Source organism: Ochotona curzoniae, unplaced genomic scaffold (assembly GCF_017591425.1).
Source record: "Ochotona curzoniae isolate NIBS_2020 unplaced genomic scaffold, NIBS_Ocur_1.0 contig_1, whole genome shotgun sequence".
In the NCBI taxonomy this organism is placed as follows: Eukaryota; Metazoa; Chordata; class Mammalia; order Lagomorpha; family Ochotonidae; genus Ochotona; species Ochotona curzoniae.
The window spans coordinates 1,880,597-1,902,026 of NW_024464918.1; the positions used below are offsets into that span (position 1 = coordinate 1,880,597).

Here is a 21,430-nt window from a genome sequence, read left to right on the forward strand (position 1 = left end):
TCGTCCTCTGTTGCTTTCCCAGGCCACAGGCATGGAGAGCTGAATGGGAAGTGGGGCAGCCGGGATTAGAACCGGCACCCACATGGGATCCTGGCACATGTAAGCTGAGGGCTTTAGCCAGTAGGCAACCGCCCAGGCCCCTTCCTCCCCCCAACCCTCATCTTTTCCAAAAACAAACTTTTCCCGCTTTTCTTAAGAGCCACTGCGACTAGAAGGTGTATGGGTGCATATAGTGGAACTAAGTTCTCTGGACAGACAACCACGCCTTCTAACAGTCTTCTCCATACTGTCCTGAGCCCTCTCTTACTCATCCCTGACAGCACAGGATCAGCTGAAGCACTGAGAAACGGACCAAGGTTTGATCTGATTCATGCACATCTGCATTTAGCAGCAAAGCTATTTGTCAAATTGCTAACAGCCACACACGATATCTGCGCGTGGGGCTGTATCTGGGAGATGTGGAGGAGTAAGTCAGATCTGAGAGGTCATGTGGCAAAACGAGCGCATTTAGAATCAAGAATACTCAGGCTCACCTGCCCAGCAGAAGGGGAAAAAAAAAAAAAAAATCCCAGGTAACTCGGTTCAAGCGCAGGCGCATTAGGTAGGCGAACCGTCAAACCGCGTGCCCTTCCCCCGCCCGCTTTCCGGCCGCCCTCCATCGCGCAGGCGCTTGGAGGACAGCAAGATGGCGGCCCCCGTGGATCTGGAGCTGAAGAAGGTAGGGGGGTCTTGAACCGGGAGAGGCTTGTGTTTGGAGGCTGAGAGAGTTGTGGGCAAGAGTTATCGAGTGAGGCTTGAACCTCGCAGAAGAAAAGAGGAGCTAGAGGGCTGGGGAATGCTGGCTCAAAGGTGTTCCCAAAGGTCTCAGGCGGGACTGCTTTTCCTTCAGCTTGGCGGGTCGGGGGTCGGCAAGCCTCTCTTGGTTGGTGGGAGCTGGTGGGTCTGGGGAGGGGAGGCGAACGAAAGTGCGAACTTGTCGGCTTGTTCAGAGCGCCAGGACCATTTCGTGGCGCTTTAGAGGACCCAGTTATTTGGTAGTTATAGAAGACAGTGTTTTCAAGCCTCTTTAGAATGCTTGCTTGGAGCGGGGGCTTCTGTAATGCGGCTTGCTTAAAAAAAACTTTTTTTTTTTAAACGCCAACACCTGTTTTTAAAGCAATTTATTCCATCCTGTACCTTGAAAGGTCGTAAGAGGGCTTTGCGCTCCCGCCACCCCTTCCCGTTCTGAAGGTCTTGTCTAAAAAAAGACTAGGTTGAGAAAAGGGCATTGGATTTTTTGGTTCAAACCGTTGCTTCTGTATGTGTGACATCAGGGAATAGTCAGGATTCGAACACCACGACAGGCTTTGCAGTGGTGATGGAAGGGTGGAAAGGACTCTACACATAATTTAGCTAAAATCTGCTTTTTTTGGAAAGGGAAAAGGTGCCAGAGAAGTCTGAAAGATTGGAACTAGAATAGTGTTTTCTTACACTTTTTTTTTTGACTCATAGTTTAGATCCTCCAAGTGAACTACAATTGGTCAATCTTTGCCTTAGAAACAGGACAGCTGAAATAGCTGTTGCTGAATGAAGCGGTTCTTGCTTTGATTGAATGTCTTTTTTTTTTTTCCTTCTCTTGTTTTGAAACTTACACATTTAGCCTTTGCAAGTCTTTCTCTAATCTTACCTTTAACTTCTTACTTCCTCAATGAATTATGTATAGAACAGAACATCTGGAATTGTACATTTTAAAACATATTTGTGTCCTCTAACAATTTACCTTTTTTTCCATTATATACAAATTTAAACCAGGATTTTACTGAAAGAGCTATTACAAGGATTCACTGTTAATTAACTCTGAATTTATTGTTAGAAAACAGATGAACAGTTAATGCAAACTAAGGGAAAGTTTTGGATAAAATGGATAGTTTTGACAACCAGTTAAAAAACTTGTGTTTATAAGTTTTGCCAGCTAATGTCTTTGTAACGTATTTTTTTGAGTGGAGACTCATAGGAAAATATAGGCATCTCTTCGTCCTCAAAATCTTTTGGAGCCCTGCTGGTAGATAAGTCAATTTAAACAAGAAAAAAAGTCGAATACACACACCACAGTACATTATGAAAACAGGTATATATTGCAGTCAGAATGTCACTATTAAGACATGAAGTTCACTGCATGTGAAAGTCATTCCAGCCACTTCAACAAGAACATCCAAGCGCTGTGTTGATTTTCAGGTGAAATGTATCCAGGGGTCAAATTGGGCTTGATGTGGGTGTCTGAAGATCATAATGTAATTCTTCTGCCAACTTTTCTTTTTGTTCTTAAAAAAAATTCATGTTCTATATGTTTTTGTAAACAGTAGAGCTGAGATTCTGTAACTAAGGAGTCAGAAGAGAGGAGTTTCAGTACCTGCCTTTCTACTCAATATTGTTCAACCTGTGGAAGCCATTTTTTTTAAAAGATTTTTATTTACTTTTATTGAAAAGTCAAGTCTACAGAGAAAGGCAAATATACAGAGAGGAGTAGAGACAGAGAGGAAGATCTTCCGTCTGATGATTCACTCCCCAGGTGGCTGCAATGCGGGGAGCTGAGCCAGGGGTGTTTGGCCTCTTCCAGGTCTCCCATGTGGGTTCAGCGTCCCAAGGCTTTGGGCTGTCCTCAACTGCTTTCCCAAGTCATAATCAAGGAGCTGAATTGGAAGTGGGGCCACCAGGATATGAACTAACACCTTATGGGATTCCAGCAGATGCGAAAGCAAGGACTTTAGCTGCTAGACTACCATATTGGGCCCAGAAACCGCTTTTTGTGATTTGCAGTTGGTCAAAGTGTATTCTCTAAATCAATGTTAGTTAGGGGAATAAAGGATATATGTACTTTATTTCTCTTTAATATTTTCCTTCATTTTCTCATTTTAACATTTCAAATGAGTGTGGGGAAGTGCTTTAAAACCTAGTTTTGTACTACCAATGGAGTGGTTATTTTAAACTTTTTTGCTGTTTTTAAGATTTATTTTATTTATTTTTATTTGAAAGGCAGATTTCGCAGAGAGAAAGTCTTCATTCACTGGCTTATTCCCCAAATGGCTGCAATGGCCACAGCTGAGCTGATATGAAGCTGGGAGCTAGGAGTTACTCCTGGGTCTCCCACGTGGGTGTAGTGGCACAAGCAGATGGGCCACCCCCAACTGTTTTCTTAGGCCACAAGCAGGAAGCTGGATGGGAATGGGACCCAAACTGTTGCATATGGGATGCCGTTACTTGTAGGTGGAGAATTAGTCTGTTGAGCCACTGTGTCAGCCCCAGACTTTATTTATTTGTAAGGTAGAGTGATGGGATAGGGAAGGAGGAAGGAGAGTGCAGAGGAGGGTTAGGAGGAATTAGGTAGATATTGAACAAGCAAGATCAGTCCTTCATCCTTCTGGTTCACTCCTCAAATGCCTGCAACAGGCAAGACTGGGCCATGTTGAAGCCAGGAGCCAGGAACTCCATCTGGGTTTCTTGCATGGCTGACAAGGGCCCAGGCACTGGGCCATCTTCCTCTGTTCTAAGCATGTTAACAGAAAACGGTCAGGCACTCCAGTATGGAATGCCTGTTTTGCAAATGGCAGTTTAATGTTCTGTACCGCCACTGGCTCTTGTTTTTCCTTTGAATTTTTAAGTTTTGTCCTTGAAACCTTTGAGTGCTTGATACAGTTATGTGATACTTTTTTTTTTGCTTCAACTTGTGTCTTCCAAGGATAGGTAAATTTAGTATTTAGCATATTGACTTGATTATTTGCAATTATGTTGCAAACTTATTGATGCTTGCTTTGGTAAATTTCAGAGTTTCATGAATTGAAAGTAAGGTTTAATGTATTTTTATTTTGCATACATGCTTTTTATGAAATGTTTTACCTGCTAACCCAAGTATCTGTTTTGTTAGGCCTTCACAGAGCTTCAGGCCAAAGTTATTGACACTCAACAGAAGGTGAAGCTTGCAGATATACAGATTGAACAGCTAAACAGAACAAAAAAACATGCACATCTTACAGATACAGAAATTATGACTTTGGTAGATGAGACTAACATGTATGAAGGCGTCGGAAGAATGTAAGTAAAACATCTTTAAAGGGGGTTATGGGAGAACGTTTGATTTAAATCCTTGACTGTTTATTTTGAAATAGCTTTAGTGGTCATTTAGTCAAATGCCTTTTTTTTTTGATGAGTTAATGAACCTCAGGTGTGAGTTTTTAATTTCAAACGCTGAATTGTATATCTTAAATCCCTGTTCTCTCTACAGTTAGGTACTTAAGTGTGTAACTGATAAAAATTTGATTTATCATGGGAAGATGTTCATAGCAATTTTGTATGCAAAGATTCAAATGAGAGTAATTTTACTTTTTGAAGATTGTATTCATTGATTTGTAAGGTGGAGTGGTAGAGGGAGAGAGAAATCTTTCATCTGCTATTTCATTTGCCATGTGGTTGCTCTAGCTAGGCTGGACCAGGCTGAAACCAAGAGCCAAGAACTCTGTCTGGGTGTCTCACAAGGGTGGCAGGGACTCAGTAACTTGTGCCATCATATGCTACTTCCTAGGCACAGTAGCACATAGCACACAGAAGTTGAATGGCCAGACCTCAAGCTGGCACTGCTACAGGGATGATGGTGTTGCAGGCAGCACCTTAACTTGCTGTGCCATAACATGTACTCTCTGATTTTAAAATTTATTTGAGAGACCGACAGAAAATGTTTATCTGTTAGTTAACACCCCGAATGCTTGCAATAGCCTATACTGGACAGGGATAAAGTGGGGGGCCAGGAACTCAGTTGAGGTCTCCATGTAGTTAGTGGCCGGAACCCATCACTGCTGACTCCCAAGATCTGTGTCAGCAGGAAGCTGGAGTTAGAAGCTGGAACCAGGTATTGAACCTGGGCACTTGGGCGTCTTAACTAGTAACTGCTGGTCTAATTCCTGACCCAGTAGATGTGGTTTTAACCTGCTTTTTCTTGGCCTGTTTATTTAGGAGGCATAGAAATCATAAGTATTCTAGATGCCTGGAAAGTGTTCTAAAACTAAAGATTTATGTACGATTCAGTATTCTCATTTTAAGTCTCATGTATTGTTTTAATAGAACAGCTCATAAGTTACGTATCTAGTAAAGCAATTTACCTTTTGTCCTAATTATAATTAAACAGTTAACCGCTTGTATTTTGCTTTTTATGAGAGAGTAGGTCAGTGTCATATTCTGTAAGCAGAAATTAAGGAATGAGAAAGCCCTTAAGTTCAGGTCACATTCCATTTCAGTGAGCTAAGGGAGAGGGTTGATTTTTAAGTTGGGGAGGAGGAGGAGGACTTCTGTGGAATTTGATCTTTGAGTATAACTTAGTAAGTATACCATTACTTCAAGTTTGGAGGTCTTTCAGTTAGAGTGGAATTTGACCTCTTGGGATGTCTTGTTTTGTGATTGGTGTGGGGGAAGCATAACATGTAAAATTTAGTAACGGCTTTAGAATGACAACATGAGAAAGGGGCCTGCCTTGACTGACCCAACTTTCAGGATAAGAACTAGATTATGAGTAAACTGGTTTTCTTTCTCCCAGTGAATACTATATTACAACTACCTTTTCTTTTTTAAAGATTTATTTATTCTTTCAGAGAGTAACAGAGAGAGTGAGAGATCTGTTCATCCACTGGTTCACTTTCCAAGTAGCTACCACAGCCAGGGCTGGGCCAGGCCAAAGCCAGAAGCCAGGAGCTCTATGCACGTAGGTGGGAGGGGCCCCGTTATTTTGGGTCTTTACTTGCTGCTTTGTAGCCATATTGGAAATGGCACAGCCAAGACTTGAACCAGCACTCCAGTAAGGGATGCTGGCCTTCTGAGTAGGAGATTTGACATGCTTGTGCCCTAATGTGCCCTAAATAAATTTTTCTCTGAGTTCATATATTTTCATTTAGAAATTTTTAAAGATTATTAATTTATATTGGAAAGTCAGATATACAGAGAGACCGAGAGAGAGGAAGATCTTCTATCTGTTGATTCATTCCCCAATGGCTGCAGTGGCTGGAGCAGAGCTGATCTGAAGCCAGGAGCCCAGAGCCTCTTCTGGGTCTCCCATGTGGGTGCAGGGTTCCAAGGCTTTTGGGCCATCCTCAACTGCTTGAAGGGAAGCAGGACGGCTGGGACAGGAGCCAGCGCCCATATGATATCCTGGTGTGTGCAAGGCGAGGACTTTAACTGCTAAGCTACTGCACTGGGCCCTTTTCATTTAAAATTTAAAGACATTTATTCAGCAGCATCACGCTCTTGCCTTTTTTTTTTTTTTTTTTTTTAAGATTTATTGATTTTTGTTGGAAAGTCAGATATATAGAGAGGAGATGAGACAGAGAGGATGATCTTCCTTTTGCTGGTTCACTCCCCAAGTGGCCGCAGTGGCTGGAACTGAGCCGATCTGAAGCCAGGACCCTGGAGCTTGCTCCATATCTTCCACCTGGATGCAGAGTCCCAAGGCTTTGAGCCGTCCTCAGTTACTTTCCCAGGCCACAGGCAGGGAGCTGGATGAGAAGTGGGGCTGCTGGGACACATGGCATCCTGGTGTGTAGAAGGCAAGAACTTTAGCTGCTAGACTACTGTCCTGGACCTTCTATTACCTTTTTATTTTTTTAAAGATTTATTTTTATTGGAAGATCAGATATACAGAGAAGGGGAGAGACAGGAAGATTTTCCGTCCGATGATTCACTCCCCAGGTAGCCACAATGGCTGGTGCTGCGCCGTTCTGAAGCCGTGAACCAGAAACCTCTTCTGGGTCTCTCACATGGGTGCAGGGTCCCAAGGCTTTGGGCCATCCTCAACTGCTTTCCCAGGCCACAAACAGGGAGCTGGATGGGAAGTAGGGTAGTTGAGACTAGAACTGGCAGCCATATGGGATCCCAGCGAGTTCAAGGTGAGGCCTTTAACTGCTAGGGCACCATGCTGGGCCCTATTACATTTAAAAAAAAAAAGACTGTTACATGAACTGGTGACCATATGGGATGCAGGTGCCTGCACTTGGAGGATTATCCTGTTGTGTTGGCCCCTTCGGTGTTGTCTTTAATGCCAGCGAAGATCATGTTCACAGGTGGACTCCTTGGCCTTGGAAATCTTGTTTTGAGGCAGCCCTATTTGGGTCCACAAGTCTTCCCTCCACTTTCTATGACTTCCTTTCAGGGCAGAGTCCACCTCCTCTGGGGTGGCATACCCAGAGGCAGCTCCTAGAATGCTCTGTGTTCTGGTATCTTGCTGCCCTGCCCATCAGCATTCCCTGTCACTCCAAAGGTTCCTTGGACTCTCATGTGCTGTTCCCAAGCTCAGCCCTCTTCTGAAGGACTTTGCACCTTTTCTGGCTCTTCAGGAGTCTGACTTAGAGGTGACAGTGCTGGGAAGAGAGAATGTGATGATGCCACCTCAGAGGCATGAACGTGCCCTTTAGCTTAAGAGGATGAGAATACCAATTTGAGAACTGGTTTCATTACACAGAACTGGTTTCATTACAAACTAGAGCATTTGAATGTGTATCTATACAGTGTGAGGTGCATTATTGGCATTCACTATGGTCTGATTTTATCTTTAATGTGAATATCCTTAGGTCTTTGAACAGTAATGTTAGGTTTTCTAGTATGCCTGTTAACATGTTGTACTTGGGTTTCACATTGCTATATTAGTCTTTGTTTGCGACAGCTAACTATTTTACTGTCTGGCATTTTGGACTATGTTGAAGTTTTTATTGTTAGAATAATTTCATTGGTTAAACATGCTGCAGGAGAAGTCAGATGACTTTTTTTTTCTTTTTTTTGTAGTGTTCAAATTGCTACAAACTGGTTGTCTTCCACACAAAGCATTTTAGAGTTTACAGACTAGGATATGTGTTTGCTAGTATTAGGATGATGGTATTATTTTTACATGGTTTATTTAATATGAATTAGGTTTCTTAAGGGAAGAGCATACTTTTGAATGTTTCAGTAAAGTGGGGCTCCTGCATGACTTCAGCTGTTTGGTTTTGCATCTGACTTTTTGCGCCCTCTGCTTCTCACTGGACATGTGTTTGACCCTGCATAGTAGGGGCATGTAAGGTGAATAGGGCTTGTTTTCTGGCTAGAGTATGAGTGCCCTGAGAGGAAGAAAAGACTTGCTGAGTATCAGTCTGGTCATGAGGATGTTTTCTTTCTTGATGCTAAACCTGAAATATCTATTTCTGAATTTATAGTCTTGAGTAATCTTGGATATCATTGTGATTTATTTCTTTGATAATTCTAGTCTTTATCTTAATTTATCTTCTCTTTCTCTTTTTGTGCATTATTTGAAAATTATGATCAGAACATTAATTAGCTTCAAGTTTTTATTTTGAAGGCACAGATTACAAAAGCCCAAACCCTATTTTTTGTTTTAGAATCTGCAGTAGATTTTTCCATTGCTGCAATTCAGACCTCATTGTTGCTTGCCTGACTCCTGCAATAGCATCTTAACTGTTCTTCCTGCTTTCATTGCCTGTCCAAATCCATTTATAACACATCTGCCAGAGTTGACCATGTCAATATTCTTAATAAAATCCTGTGTCAGACAAATGAATAATAATAAAAAAATATAAAGTACTATGTCACAGGATAAAATCTAAACTCATTAGCTAAGCATTCATGGTTTTTCATAATTTGTCATTAATTTACTTTTCTCACCTTGGATCCCATCACTTTTTATTCCCTGGCATAGGGTAGCATGTACATTTCTTTCTTTCCTTTTTCTTTCTCTCTTTTTTTAAGATTTATTGTATTGGAAAGACAGATTTGCAGAGAGAAGGAGAGATAGAAAGATTTTCCATCTGCTGGTTCACTCCCCAAATGGCCACAAAGGCCAGAGCTGAGCTAATCCAAAGCCAGGAGCCAGGAGCTTTTTCCAGGTCTCCCACGTAGGTGCAGGATCCCAAGGCTTTGGGCCATCTTCCACTGCTTTCCCAGGCCACAAGCAGGGAGCCGGGTGGGAAGTGGAGCAGCTGGGATGCAAATTGGTGCCCATAGGGGATGCTGGCACATGCATTTGCAAGGAGAAAATCAGCTAGTGGATCCATTGCACCAGGCCCGGAATGTATATTTCATCTATATATCCTCATTCTTCTGATTTGTTGCTGTTTGTTGAAAGGGATTTTGAGGTCTTAGTGAGCTTTAAACATGTTCTAGAGGTGGGTGTTTGGTCTGATGGGGAGATGCCAGTCATCATTGACTCTGCTCCTGATTCCAGCTTCCTGCTAATGTGCACCACAGCGGACAGCAGGTAATATTTCAAGTGGCTTGGTTCCTGCGATCTGTGTCGGAGACCTGAGTTGAATTCTTGGCATTCAGCTTTGTCCCCCTTTGGCCATTGCAGGTGTTTGTGGAGTGAATCATCACATGGCAGTGCTCACCTCTGTTCTGTCTCTCATAAATAAAAAAAATTTTCGGAAAGATTTTATTTTTATTGGAAAGGCAGATCTACAGGGAAGAGATACAGAAAGATTTTCTATCCTCTGATTTATTTTCCAAATGGCTGCAATGGCTCGTGCTGAGGTGATCTGAAGCCAGGAGCCTCCTCTGGGTCTCCCATGTGGGTGCAGGGTCCCAAAGCCTTGGGCTGTCCTCCACTGCTTTCCCAGGCTACATTCAGGGAGCTGTATGGGAAATAGAACATAGAACAGCCAGGATACGAGCTGGCACTCATATCGGACCCTGGTGCTTGTAAGGGGAGGAGTAATGAATTGAGCCATAATACCAGGCCCTCATAAATAATAAAAATTTAAAAAATCCTTTTGGGATGGATATTTGGCACAGTAGTCGGAATACTTCTTGGGGTGCCCACGTGTGATTTCAGAGTGCCTAGATTGGCTCCCCTGCTTTGTTTCCAGTTCCAGTTTCCTGCTGTTGTGTACCCTCGGAGCAAGAGGAGGCCAGGTGCTTGAGTCCTTGCCACTCAAATATGAAACTCACATTGTGCTCCAGGCCGCTCACTTTGGTTTGGCTAGTCCTGGCACTGTGGGAAGTATACTAGCAGAGAGAAGACCTGACACTCTATTCTGTCTTTCAAATAAATTAAAAATCCAAGTCTGGTATAGTTGATTTTCATATTATATGGTGAAAGAGTAGAAGCTCATGTCCCAGAAGTTGTTTACTCTTGTCATGTGGCTTTCATTGCAAATACTATGTTTTTGTGTCTTTTCATTTTTGTGCATTCTGTGTTTGATTAGCAATAACCCTGTTTGCATTGTGAAATTTTTATGTTAGGACATAGCTCAAATCATACAGCTTCTGAAGATCGTCCAGCCTTAGAGGTGGACTTATTTCACTTTTGTCTTATTAGTTGTATTCACCATTTGCTTGGTGTTACCAGGGGTGTTATTTTGACAGGTGACAGAACACATTGGGTATTTAAAATGGGTCCATCTCCCCACCAGTAATTGTTGGCACTCTGAGGCCATGTCTGTATGTTATGTTTGTTTCCTCATTTCTTGGTATAATGTGTGGAGCAAAGTAGTATTTAATGTATGTGGATTTGAGCTGGAGCTGAGTCTTTCTGTCACCTAAAGTAACTGCATTTTCTTCCAATTTTTCATATAAAATAGTCTTTGGCTGGAAAGTGTCAGACATCAGAGTTTATTTTTCTGTTTCAGCATATGATTCATTCAGCAAGGAATTGGAAAAGTAAGATCAAAGGAAATGAGTGCTTCTGACCAAAGTTATGTGCTTTGTTTTGACAGAATTATTTATTGAATCCTTTTTATGTTGACCATTCCTAAGTGTCACCCACTTGCACAGATAGAACAAACAGCATAGAAACCAAAATCTGTACAGTGATGTTGAGAATAGCCTAATCCTTGGAGAATAAAGGCTGTTCCCTACAAAATAGCATCGGTAAAATTGAAGCTTATACAGAATGGAAGTCTTTTTTTCTTTTCAGGGTGTGAGGTTAACTTAACAAATCATTCAGGCCTAGAAGCCTTTAATCTCAAGAGTATAGAGAAATATGGTGGTGTTAAAAGCCTCTTAGAATTGTCTATTTTTGGTTTGAACAAGGAAAGTCAAGCTATAGAGTAAGAGCTGATGAATTGCCATATGTGCTGCAAACTCTGAGAGTTTGGTGCTCAGAGCTATAGGCCATCCAGTCTCTTGGCATCTTGCCAGCACATTTTAGTTCTCTTACTTCATATTCTTTGGAGAGGCTGTTATGTAGCCTGATACTACTACCACCGATTTCTAGTTTTGCTACTTAAGCTGTTTGTGAGCTGACCTCACCATACCACTTCGAGAACTATGATGAAAGCTACAACTGTGGGGTGACCTGTCTGAATATTTGGAAATGTTTGTCTTTGCATCTTTCTAGCTTGCAAGGAGGGAATACAAATCTCAAGCAAATGTTTCGTGAATGTTTCCTGTATTTTCTATTTTCATGAGTGAAAACTGGCTTGTTTGTAGGTTTTTATTCTCTTTTTAAAAATCTACGTAGGAGGAAAAAAGAACTTAAAATTTAAAAAGAAAACATTGTAAGTTACATTTCAAAGTGCACATAAAGGACTCTTAGTGTTTGAAAGAGCCTTTATTAGAATAAATGTCAGTCTTATATATATTTTTTTATTAATAATAGGTGTGATCCTGGCCCTGATTTCATATGTGGACTGTTAGTCTTCTTTTGCTTAGCATTATATAAATAACATTTCTTCTTTATAAAGAGACAAGTTTGTTTTCTAATTTTTTCTTTTAATATAGGAGGAACTTGAGTAGATTAGCCTTTGGGAAGAATGATTGGTAACTTTTTAAAACTGGAACCTAACTAAAAATAACTTTGTACCATATTTAAACTAATTTAGAGGTATGCTACCATTCTGTGGGTATTTTTTTACATTTAGGGAACTAAGAATGAACAATGGTATAAATCTACCGACTGGATAAGTGTCTAGCAATGCAGTAGTTGCTGTTTGGGAGCCGTGTTGCTATTTCTACTTGTTGAAGTAATTTTGTGGTTGAAAGATCTAGAAGTATAAAACTGTAGAGAAATAGGCCATAGGTAGAAAGTGAATCAGTAGGACTATTTCTGATCAATAACACATGAAAAAATGAAATAGTGGAGCAATTTTTCAACCAATTAGGATGTAGAAACCTGGGCAGTTCATGACAGTTTGGTTGAACTGCCCTTTGTTTAAAATGTTACGGATTTTCTTTGTGTGTGTGTGGACTTAATTTATAGTTCAGATGTTGGCCTGTTCTTTTGGACTCTTTTAGTAAAAGCATAATGAATAATTTGCAGTTTCTCCACGTGTAGTTATGTTAAATATTAATAGAAAAGGTCACACTGCCTCAAGTTTTGCAATCCTTTTAATAATTTTGTGTGCCTGTGGAGTTGGACTTCAGTCAGCTTGAGGTAATTTTAAAGCTGAACAAGTAGCTTGCTATGTATTATCCTTAACAGAGTAGGAAGTGAAAATAAAACCCTTCTGTAATAAATATTGTTCAAAGATACTATTGATATTGAACTAAAAATAGCTTGTGTTATTACTCTCCCCAGAATGAAGCTTGGATATTTTACCTAATGCTTTGCTTACTACAGAAGAAAATGAATACATTGTGCTATGATAGCCACATTGCAAATGCAAATTTATTAATTTATTTTACATTCTCTTTTAAAGGTATTAATATGTATTTTAGACTAAACAAAGCGAAGATAAAATAAATTTCAAAGGTAGAAAGTCACTTTTCACTTTTTAAAACGTTTTCATGTTTTAATCTAAAAGAACGAGAAGTTCTTGGTCGTTCGGCTGTATTTGCTAATAGAATGTGACCCACCCGTCTTATGCTTTTATACTGAACCATTTAAAGCATTGCTCAGAGTTCTAAGGGCGAAAAACAACTTTTCCTGTTGTGCAGGGAAAATGACTTCAGTTTTGTTGACGTCTAATATGTATATGACCCCAGATGGGCACTCTCTTCCTTCCCAGATGCAGTACTCTGGGGAGAGGAGGATTTTGAGTAATATTATTAATTTCCTTAAGATGTCAGTGATTTAAAAACTTGAAGTTTGTTATACTTATGCCCTGGTACTTTTCTAGAATGACATCACTGTTTTCATGCCAGGACAAATTAACAAACACTTGGGTAAGAATTACACAGTCATGTTTGTTCATCCTTTCCCTTCTTCCCCTCCCATATCCCCCAGAATCTAAACATTCTCACCAGAACACGGGAAATTAATTTTGAAAGTGTTGTGCTAATTAGAAGTCTATTGTTGAGAAAGGAAATAAAGTCTGTTATCTTGGAGAATACAAACAAGCTAAAATGAAATTTTTTATTTCAGGTGTCCTTGTTATGGGCTTAACTTATTTTAGACTGTGAACTTGTTTAAAAAACAATAAATGTAATTAATTCATTTAGTTACTTGGAAGACTTTGGATCTGTGTTTCCTGACATCAAAAGATGTGCCTTTTTTTTAACTGACCAAAGATTAAACAAAATCTGCCTTTGTTACATGTAAGTAGAAGTTAGCAACAGGACAAGATCCTATTGTGTGTGATAAGCAGTAATCAATGCAGTCAGCTGAAGGAAAAGTACCATTTTGGTGTTCTTATGTAAATAGAAAATAGATGGCAGCATTCTTGAACTGTGTTACTTTGTCACTTTGGCATTGTATGCTATAGCTGGCTTAACTGAAGCTGAATTTCTCCAAAAAGAAAATAGTCCATTTTAAGCTGTACCAAGACTTTTCTGATTTTAGCCACCGCTTGTCTCATAGTGGCAAACTTAGAAACGACTTACTATCTAGATCAGAGAAAGCACTGAAATGCTCCTGTCCAGGGTCATAAGCTGCTTAATGAAATATCCAAAATGGGGCTCAGAAAAATACTGACCTACAAGATGGGGGTCAGCTCACAAGTGTGAACACAAATGTGGTAATGACTTTGTTTTTCCTTTCCTTTGTATTTCTTACCTTGGGGATTGGTGGGAAACTGCAAATATCTTTTATCTTGATGGAATAATCAGGATTGTGTGCAATGACCCATTAGAGTCTGAGGTTTTGTAAAGAATGTATGCTCACTTTATTTTTAGAATTTAAGTTCAGATGGACATGTCTGGGTGAATGTTATCTCCTTATCCTGAACAGTAACACTCATTACCAGCTCTTTGAGTAAGATCTGTTACCCTGGAATGGACCAGATTGCTTGGAAGACATATTCTGTTGGGTTTGAAGATGCCTTGAAATGTTCTTTTATCAAAATTTGCACAGGAGCAGGAGCTAGGATTCAAAATGCCGTTAAATAGAGAAGCGCATGTGACTGCCCTAAAGCCAACCTTTTAAACTTGGGCTCAGAGTAAAAAGATTTGGACCCCAGTGTGCGTTCTGTATGTGTACGTCTGACTGAGGTGTTGGCATTTGTGCCAAAGTATATTTCTTTCTCTACAACTTTCTGCTTTGTACCAGAAGTTTTCTTTCTGTGTATGTCCTTTCGTACTCACTAAATAGCATTTTTTCAACTTCCAGTAGTAATGTTTTACCCAGTGTTGTATTTTAACTAACCAGAGAGACAAATATCACATCTTAGAAAATGTTGAAAAGCTCAGTGCTTCCGTGTGCAGACGTTTAGGGTTTGGTGAGGCCAGAGTAGAAGTGGTAAACATCAGAGGTTGATTATTTACCAGAATATTATTTACCAGAATACTTAGAATACCAAATAGTAACCCAAAATAAACTTCATGTTTAAAATAGATTAACATACTACTGTTTCCATTTCAGGAGTAATAGTTCTGATTTAAAAATAGTGATTCTTAATTAGTGCCAATTGAACCTAGCATTGTATGTTACTCATCTAAGGCAAGCGATGTTTGTATAGATTAGATCCCAGAAGACATCACGATTCTGTCATCAGTGAATTTTGGTCCTCATCTTTTTTGACCAACATTTTGCCCAGTTGGTCTTCCTTCCCTCCCTGGCCATTCCTCCTCAGTCTCTTTTACTGTTTTTTTTTTCCCCCCCATGTTTCTAAATGATAGATTGACCTTGCTTCCAACCCTTGGAGTTTTTTCTTCTTACTTATACTCATTGCTTAATGACCTTTTCTAGGCTTATCTGTGCTACATGTCTTTTTATATATTAAAAGCTTCCTACTTTTTATCTTTGGTTTGGACCCTTTCATGGAATTTCATACTTCTGCCTATTTTACATTCCCGTTTGATGGCCTAAAAAAGGCATCTCAATTTGGGCAAAATAACGTTCTTGCAGTTTACAAGTAAACCATTTCCTTGAAGTCTTCCTCATTTTAGTAAATGGCTTTTCAACCCTTCTGATTCTCAGAATTTTCTGTAACTGTTTTCTTTCAGTTTTGCATTCAGTACATTAGTAGATACTATTGACTGTGTTTAAATTTTGTCCAGAACCTGAACACCTGCATTTTTTTACCATTGCTGGGTTTCCTGCTTCAGTATGGAGAGTGGACATCCTAGGAGGTGCCCCGCCCGCCAGTTTTATGTATTTAAAGAGCACCGTGACAATGACAGACAGACAGACAGACAAAACATGGGTGGTTGAGGTGGGAGAAATATCTAACACACACTTCAGATGGCCCCAAATGGGCCAGTCTGAAGTTAAAAGGCAGGAATTCCATCCTGATCTCTCACGTGGTTGCCAGAGGCCCAGATACACTCGGAGCATCCTCCTCTGTCTTTAGCAAGGAGTGAATTGGAAATAGAACATCTAGGACTTGAACCTATATTTCAGTATGGAATGCTGGTGTTGGCTGTGGCAGCTTATCATGTATGCCATAATGCTGGTCCCGCTTAAGGGAGTGTTTTTTTTTTTTTTTTAATGATTTATTTGTTTTTAACAGATTTATTTATTTTTGTTAGGGTTATAGAGAGAAAGATCTACCATCTGATGATTGAATCCCCAAATGGCTGCAGTGGCTGGAGTTGAGCTGTAGGAACCAGGAGCTTCTAGGTCTCCCATGTGGGTGCAGGGTCCCAAGGTTTTGGCCATCCTCTGCTGCTTTTCCAGGCCATAAGTAGGGAACTGCATGGGAATTGGAGCAGTCAGGACACGAACCAGCGCACATATGGTATGTTGGTACTTGGCAGTCAACATACCATAAGGATTAGTCAGTTGAACCATCATGACGGCTCCAGGATTGAGTAGTTTTTTATGACTCTTAATTTTTCTCTGCTTTAGACTTACTAGGTATTCCCCTTAAATATTTTTGAATATAATTGTTGTCCTATGTTTTACAGTGTGCATCTTTAATTTTTTAATACTCTGCCTTCAAATAAGCCATTTCATCTTATGTGTCAAATCCCTCTCTTTCTCTTTTTAAAATTGTTACAATTTAAAAAAATATCTATCTATTTTACTTGAAAGAGTTCAGAGAGAGCTCTTCCATGTGCTGATTTGCTCCCCACATCAGTGATATTTCCAAAATTAGGCCAGTCCAAAGGTGGGAGTCAGGAGCTTCTTCTGAATCTCTTACATGGGTGTAGGAGCCCAAGTCTTTGGTCCATCTTTTGCTGCTTTGCCAGACACATCAGCAGGAAACAGGATCTGAAGTAGAGCAGCTTGAAGTTAAACTAGTACCCATATGGGATGCTAGTGCTGCAGACTGAGGCTTAACGTACTATGCCATGGCATTGGCCCACTTTTAACATTTCTTATGGTAAAAGATAATTAAAAAATAAAAATAATAAAAATAAAGATTATTAATAAAAATAATTTTAAAAAGAGATTATTTTGATATTAGAATACTCAGCCTTTGTTTGAATGTATCCTTTTTTTTAAGGTTTTTTTTTTTGTTTTGTTTTGTTTTGTTTTTGAGAGAGAATGAATCTACCTTCCATGTGTTGGTTTGCTTCTAAAATGGTCACAATGCCTGGACCTGGGCCAGGTCAGAATCAAGAACTAGGAGCATTTTTCAGGTCTTCTGTGTGGGATGACCCCAAGCATGTGGTTCATCTGCTGCTGCTTTCCTTGGCACATTAACAGGGAGCTGGATTGGAAGTAGAGATGCTGGGATTTGAACCAGTGACCGTATGGGATGCCATTGCTGCAGGTTGCAGCTTAAGTTGCTATACCACAGTGCAAGCACTTTCCTTTATTTTTAAAAGCTATGTAGTTATATTTTTTTCATTGTGTGTATAATATTGTGTTAATGGCTTTTTTCTTTTTGCGCCTTGAAAATGTCACAATTTTGCAGTGATAGTTCTTACCCCCCTTTTCAAAAAAAGATTTATTTATTTTTATTGGAGTGGCAGATCAAATTTATAGAGAGAAGGAAAGACAGAAAGATCTTCCATCTGCTGATTCCTTCCCCAAATGGCTGAAATGACTGAAATGGCCAGAGCTGAGTCGATCTGAGACCAAGAGCCAGGAGCCTCTTTTGGGTCTCCCACATGGGTGCAGGGTCCCAAGGCTTTGGGCCATCCTTCTCTGCTTTCCCAGGCCACAAGCAGGGAGCCAAATGGGAGAAGAGCAGCCAGGACACAAACCAGCCCCTATATGGTGCTTGTAAGGTGAGAATTTAGTAATTGAGCCGTCATGCTGGGCCCAGTTCTTACCTTTTTCTCCCTTCCTCCCTTTCTCCCTCCCTTTTTAAATTTATTGTACAATTTTTAGTTTGTGAGGCCAAGGAAATGATAGAAACATATAAAAAGAATAGAGCTTCTATCTGCAGATTTTATTTCCCAGATGCCTTCAGTGACTGAGCTTGGGCTGCTGCTGCTGAAGTTGGGAGCCAGGAATACAGTCCAGGGGGCTCGTGTGAGACACTGCCTCCCGGGGACTGTCTTGGTGGGAGGTGAGTCAGGTCCTGGGACTCAGACTTGGATCCTCTGGTGCGGGCAGTATGGGCAGTGAGTACGCTAAATGTCTGAATGTTTCTTTGGGTGTGTTTGTCTGTTCTTCTGAATTGATCAGCACATATAAACTAGCCAAGTTGGTATTGTCTCTTTGATCTTGTAGGTTGTGTCCTAGTTCTTACATTTATTTCTGTTTTGTAATATGTGTATATTTTTTCTTTTGATGAATTTTTGTTGACATACCTTTCAGTTTACTTGGAATTTGACACCCATCAGACTGAAACACTGAATTAAATTCTGCACTTGAGCCTTTCTGGATCATGTGATGTGTTGAATTTTGACCACAATCTAAGAGAAAGCCAGCTTACAGTTACTGATTGTTCAGACATAGTTTTGGTCTTCATTTTACTTGATACTAAATGTATCAAAAGTTTCTTGTTGTGCTCCACTAAGAAGCAGGTTTATTTCCTTTACAGTTTTAGACTCAGAACCTGGCTTTAATGGAGTGTTCTGAGAACATCCTAACTTTAGATGGCCCCTTGACTGTCTCTCTCTTTCTTTATTTTTTTCAAGATTTGTTTTTATTTGAAAGGCAGATTTATGAGAGAGGAGAGACAGAAGGAGTTGTTCCATCTACCGGGTCACACCTCAAATGACCACAATGACTGGAGCTGGGCTGGTCTGAAGCCAGAAACCTGGAGCTTCCTCTTGGTTTCCCCACATGTGTGCAGGGGCCCAAGGACTTGGTCCAGCCTTTGCTGCTTTCCTTTCTTCTTTTTTTTTTTTTTTTTTTAAGATTGTTTGTTTTTATTGGTAGGTCAAATTTACAGAGAGAAAGATCCTCCATCCACTGGTTCACTCCCCAAGTGACCAATTGCTGGAGCTGAGCAATCCGAAACCGTGAGTCAGGGACTTCTTCCCGGTGTGTGCAGGGTCCCAAGGCTTTGATTTGTCCTTGACTGCTTTCCCAGGCCACAGGCAGGAAGCTGAAAGGGAAGCGGAGCAGCTGGGGAACAGACTGGCACTCACATGGGATCCCAGTGCTTGCAAGGCAAGGACTTTAGGCACTTGGCTACCGCACTAGGCGCCCTTTGCTACTTTCTAAGGCACATTAGCAGGCAGTGGAGTGGCCAGCACTGGAACTGGTGTCCTTATTGGATGCCAGTCCATCAAGTAGAAGCTTAAGCTACTGCACGATAGTGTCAGTTCCTTGACCATCCCTTTTAAATTCCATTACTTTGTCAGTTTAAGTTGTCAAGGTCTCCAGTGATCAGAAGGGTGATATATTTTCAGAGTGAAATTTCAGAGTGAATTCCTGAGTGAAAAAACAATGTATTACTTTCTTGTAATCCTGAATCCCTAATTTCAGTTAATCTTGGGCCTCTGTAGAATCCTTTCTGTTAACTCAGCAAACATTTTTTTTTTGGAAAAAAAAAAAGAAATTTTTTTTTTTGCTTTGCTTTCATAGTATCTGCTCTGCATTATTTCATTAACAGAAGTCTCTAACTCACTAAGCGTCCCACAGTATGGCTGTGCTGTAATTTTTAAATTGCTTTCTTGCTGAGAGATTGAGGAATTTTCTACTCTTTCTCTTGCTAAAATATTATGAAGTAAACATTTTCTTTGTACATGAATTTTTGTGAATGTGTGCAGGAGTGGAGTTAAGAGTGGAGTTTAGTCTCTTTTTTTTCTTTTTTAAGACTTACTTTTATTGGAAAGGCAGGGTTACACAGAGAAGGAGAGATGCGGGGAGGGGTTAGGCAGTTGAGCTGTTGTGTTGGGTCAAAATCTTATTTTTATTCAGTCTTTTCTGTTACACAATCTGTGACTCTCTGAGGCCTATATAGTATTAGTTATGTTTTCAGACATCCTGTAAAAATGTCCCACACAAACCGTGTTGACTGTCGTTAGCATTTTGTTGTTTCTTATTCAGGTAATCGTACTTTGGAAATACCATGGAAAGATAATGTTGTCTCTCATCCTAGGTTGTGTTTGTGCAAGTGAATGACATTAAAACACACACACACACACACACACACACACACACACACACACACACGGTTCTGTCTTCCAAATGCCTGCAACAGTAAGGGCTGGACCAGGTGGAAGGGAAGAACCAGGAACTTCAGCCAGGTCTCTCATGTGGATAACATGAGCCATGTATTGAGCTAGCATCCCAGGGTGCACAGAGTAGATTAAAAACAGTCAGGATTTTGGCCAGGTGCTCTGTTAAGGGATTCAGACATTCCAAGCTGCGTCTTAAACCACTTTCCCAAACTTTCGCTTTAGAAAAACACACTTGATTTCATGCTGATTATAAGAAAGTGTGTGTCATCTACCAGCATGTATGATTTAGAACACAGCCTTTGATAATGTTCAAATGATCAAAACCAAATACCATCGGAGGATTATGTTTTTCAGATGGCATGATTGCATGTAAATGAGGAAGTGGTACAATGGGTTACAAGCAAGGTCACATGGCATTGACTTCCAGCAAAATAGAAAAAGCATTGATACTAAGAAAGGTTGTGTAATTCTCAGTATTATAAACATACTGTCTTCATATCATTGGTAATATGAGAGTAGTTTCACTCTTCATGGTCTAGTTTTTCTTTGTGGTACATTTTGAGCTTCATAATCTTTTACCTATCATTTGGCTTCCAATTGGGACATTGCACAAACCATTTATGATGACAAAACTCATGGTATGTTCTTTGTTGTAATTATTTTGTTAACATTGGATGTAAAAATTTGTTTTTGATATTAGATATGACTTTTTGTTTATTTTACTTGATGTCATAATTACAGGGGTTGGGGGAAAGAGGAAGAGAGAGAGAGAAAATCTTCCGTCCTCTGGTTCATTCCCCAAATGGATGCAAGGTTCAGAGTTGGGCTGGTCAGAAGCCCAGGGCTTTGGGCTGTCCTGTACTGCTTTCCCAGTCATTAATCAGGGAGCAGACAGACTAGAACCAGTGCTCATATGGGATGCTGGTACCACAGGTGAAGGATAAGAGTGCTGTGCCACCACATCAGGTCCTAAGTTTATTTTCATTTACTTGAGAGCCAGATGACAAAAGCAGAGGAGTTGTCTCGAATAGTCAGGGCTTGACTCTCTTCACATTTCCCTGATAGAACCCAGAAGCAGGACTGGTGTTGTGGCAAAGCAGGTAAAGCTATACTACCTATGATACAGGTATCACATATCTGTGTTGGTTTGTGACATGGTTGCTGCAACTTCTCATCTAGTCCCTACAAATGGGCTGGGAAGAGCAGCAGAAGACGACCAAAGTGCTTGGGCCCCTGTTGCCCACTAGTGGATAAAGTAATTTTTAAAAAGACTCAGAAATGGGCCTATCATGGTAGCATAGTGGCTGAAGTCCTTGCTTTGCACATGCTGGGATTCCATGTGGGTGCAGGTTTGTGTCTTGGTGGCCCTGCTTCCCATCTACCTCCCTGCATGTGGCTTGGGAGAGCAGTAGAGGATTATCCAAAGCCTTGGGACCATGCGCCTGCGTGGGAGACCTGGAAGAAGCTCTTGGCTCCCGGCTTTAGATCAGCTCAGCTCTGGCTGTTGCAGCTACTTGCAGAGTGACCCAGAGGTTGGAAAATCTCTTTCTCTGTCTTTCTCTCTTTCTGTCTGACTTTCTAA

The 21,430-nt window shown here is 40.5% G+C and overlaps 1 protein-coding gene across 1 annotated transcript in view; it reads left to right on the top strand.

The window, feature by feature from the left end:
- The first annotated feature begins 663 nt into the window (after positions 1-663).
- The window catches only part of PFDN1 (prefoldin subunit 1), a 65,682-nt gene continuing 44,915 nt past the window's right edge, over positions 664-21,430 (top strand). The window contains exons 1-2 of the mRNA XM_040975231.1: positions 664-718; positions 3,902-4,068. Coding sequence (XP_040831165.1) covers positions 686-718; positions 3,902-4,068 — 200 coding nt within the window. The 5' untranslated portion in view covers positions 664-685. The remainder of the gene's footprint in view (positions 719-3,901; positions 4,069-21,430) is intronic.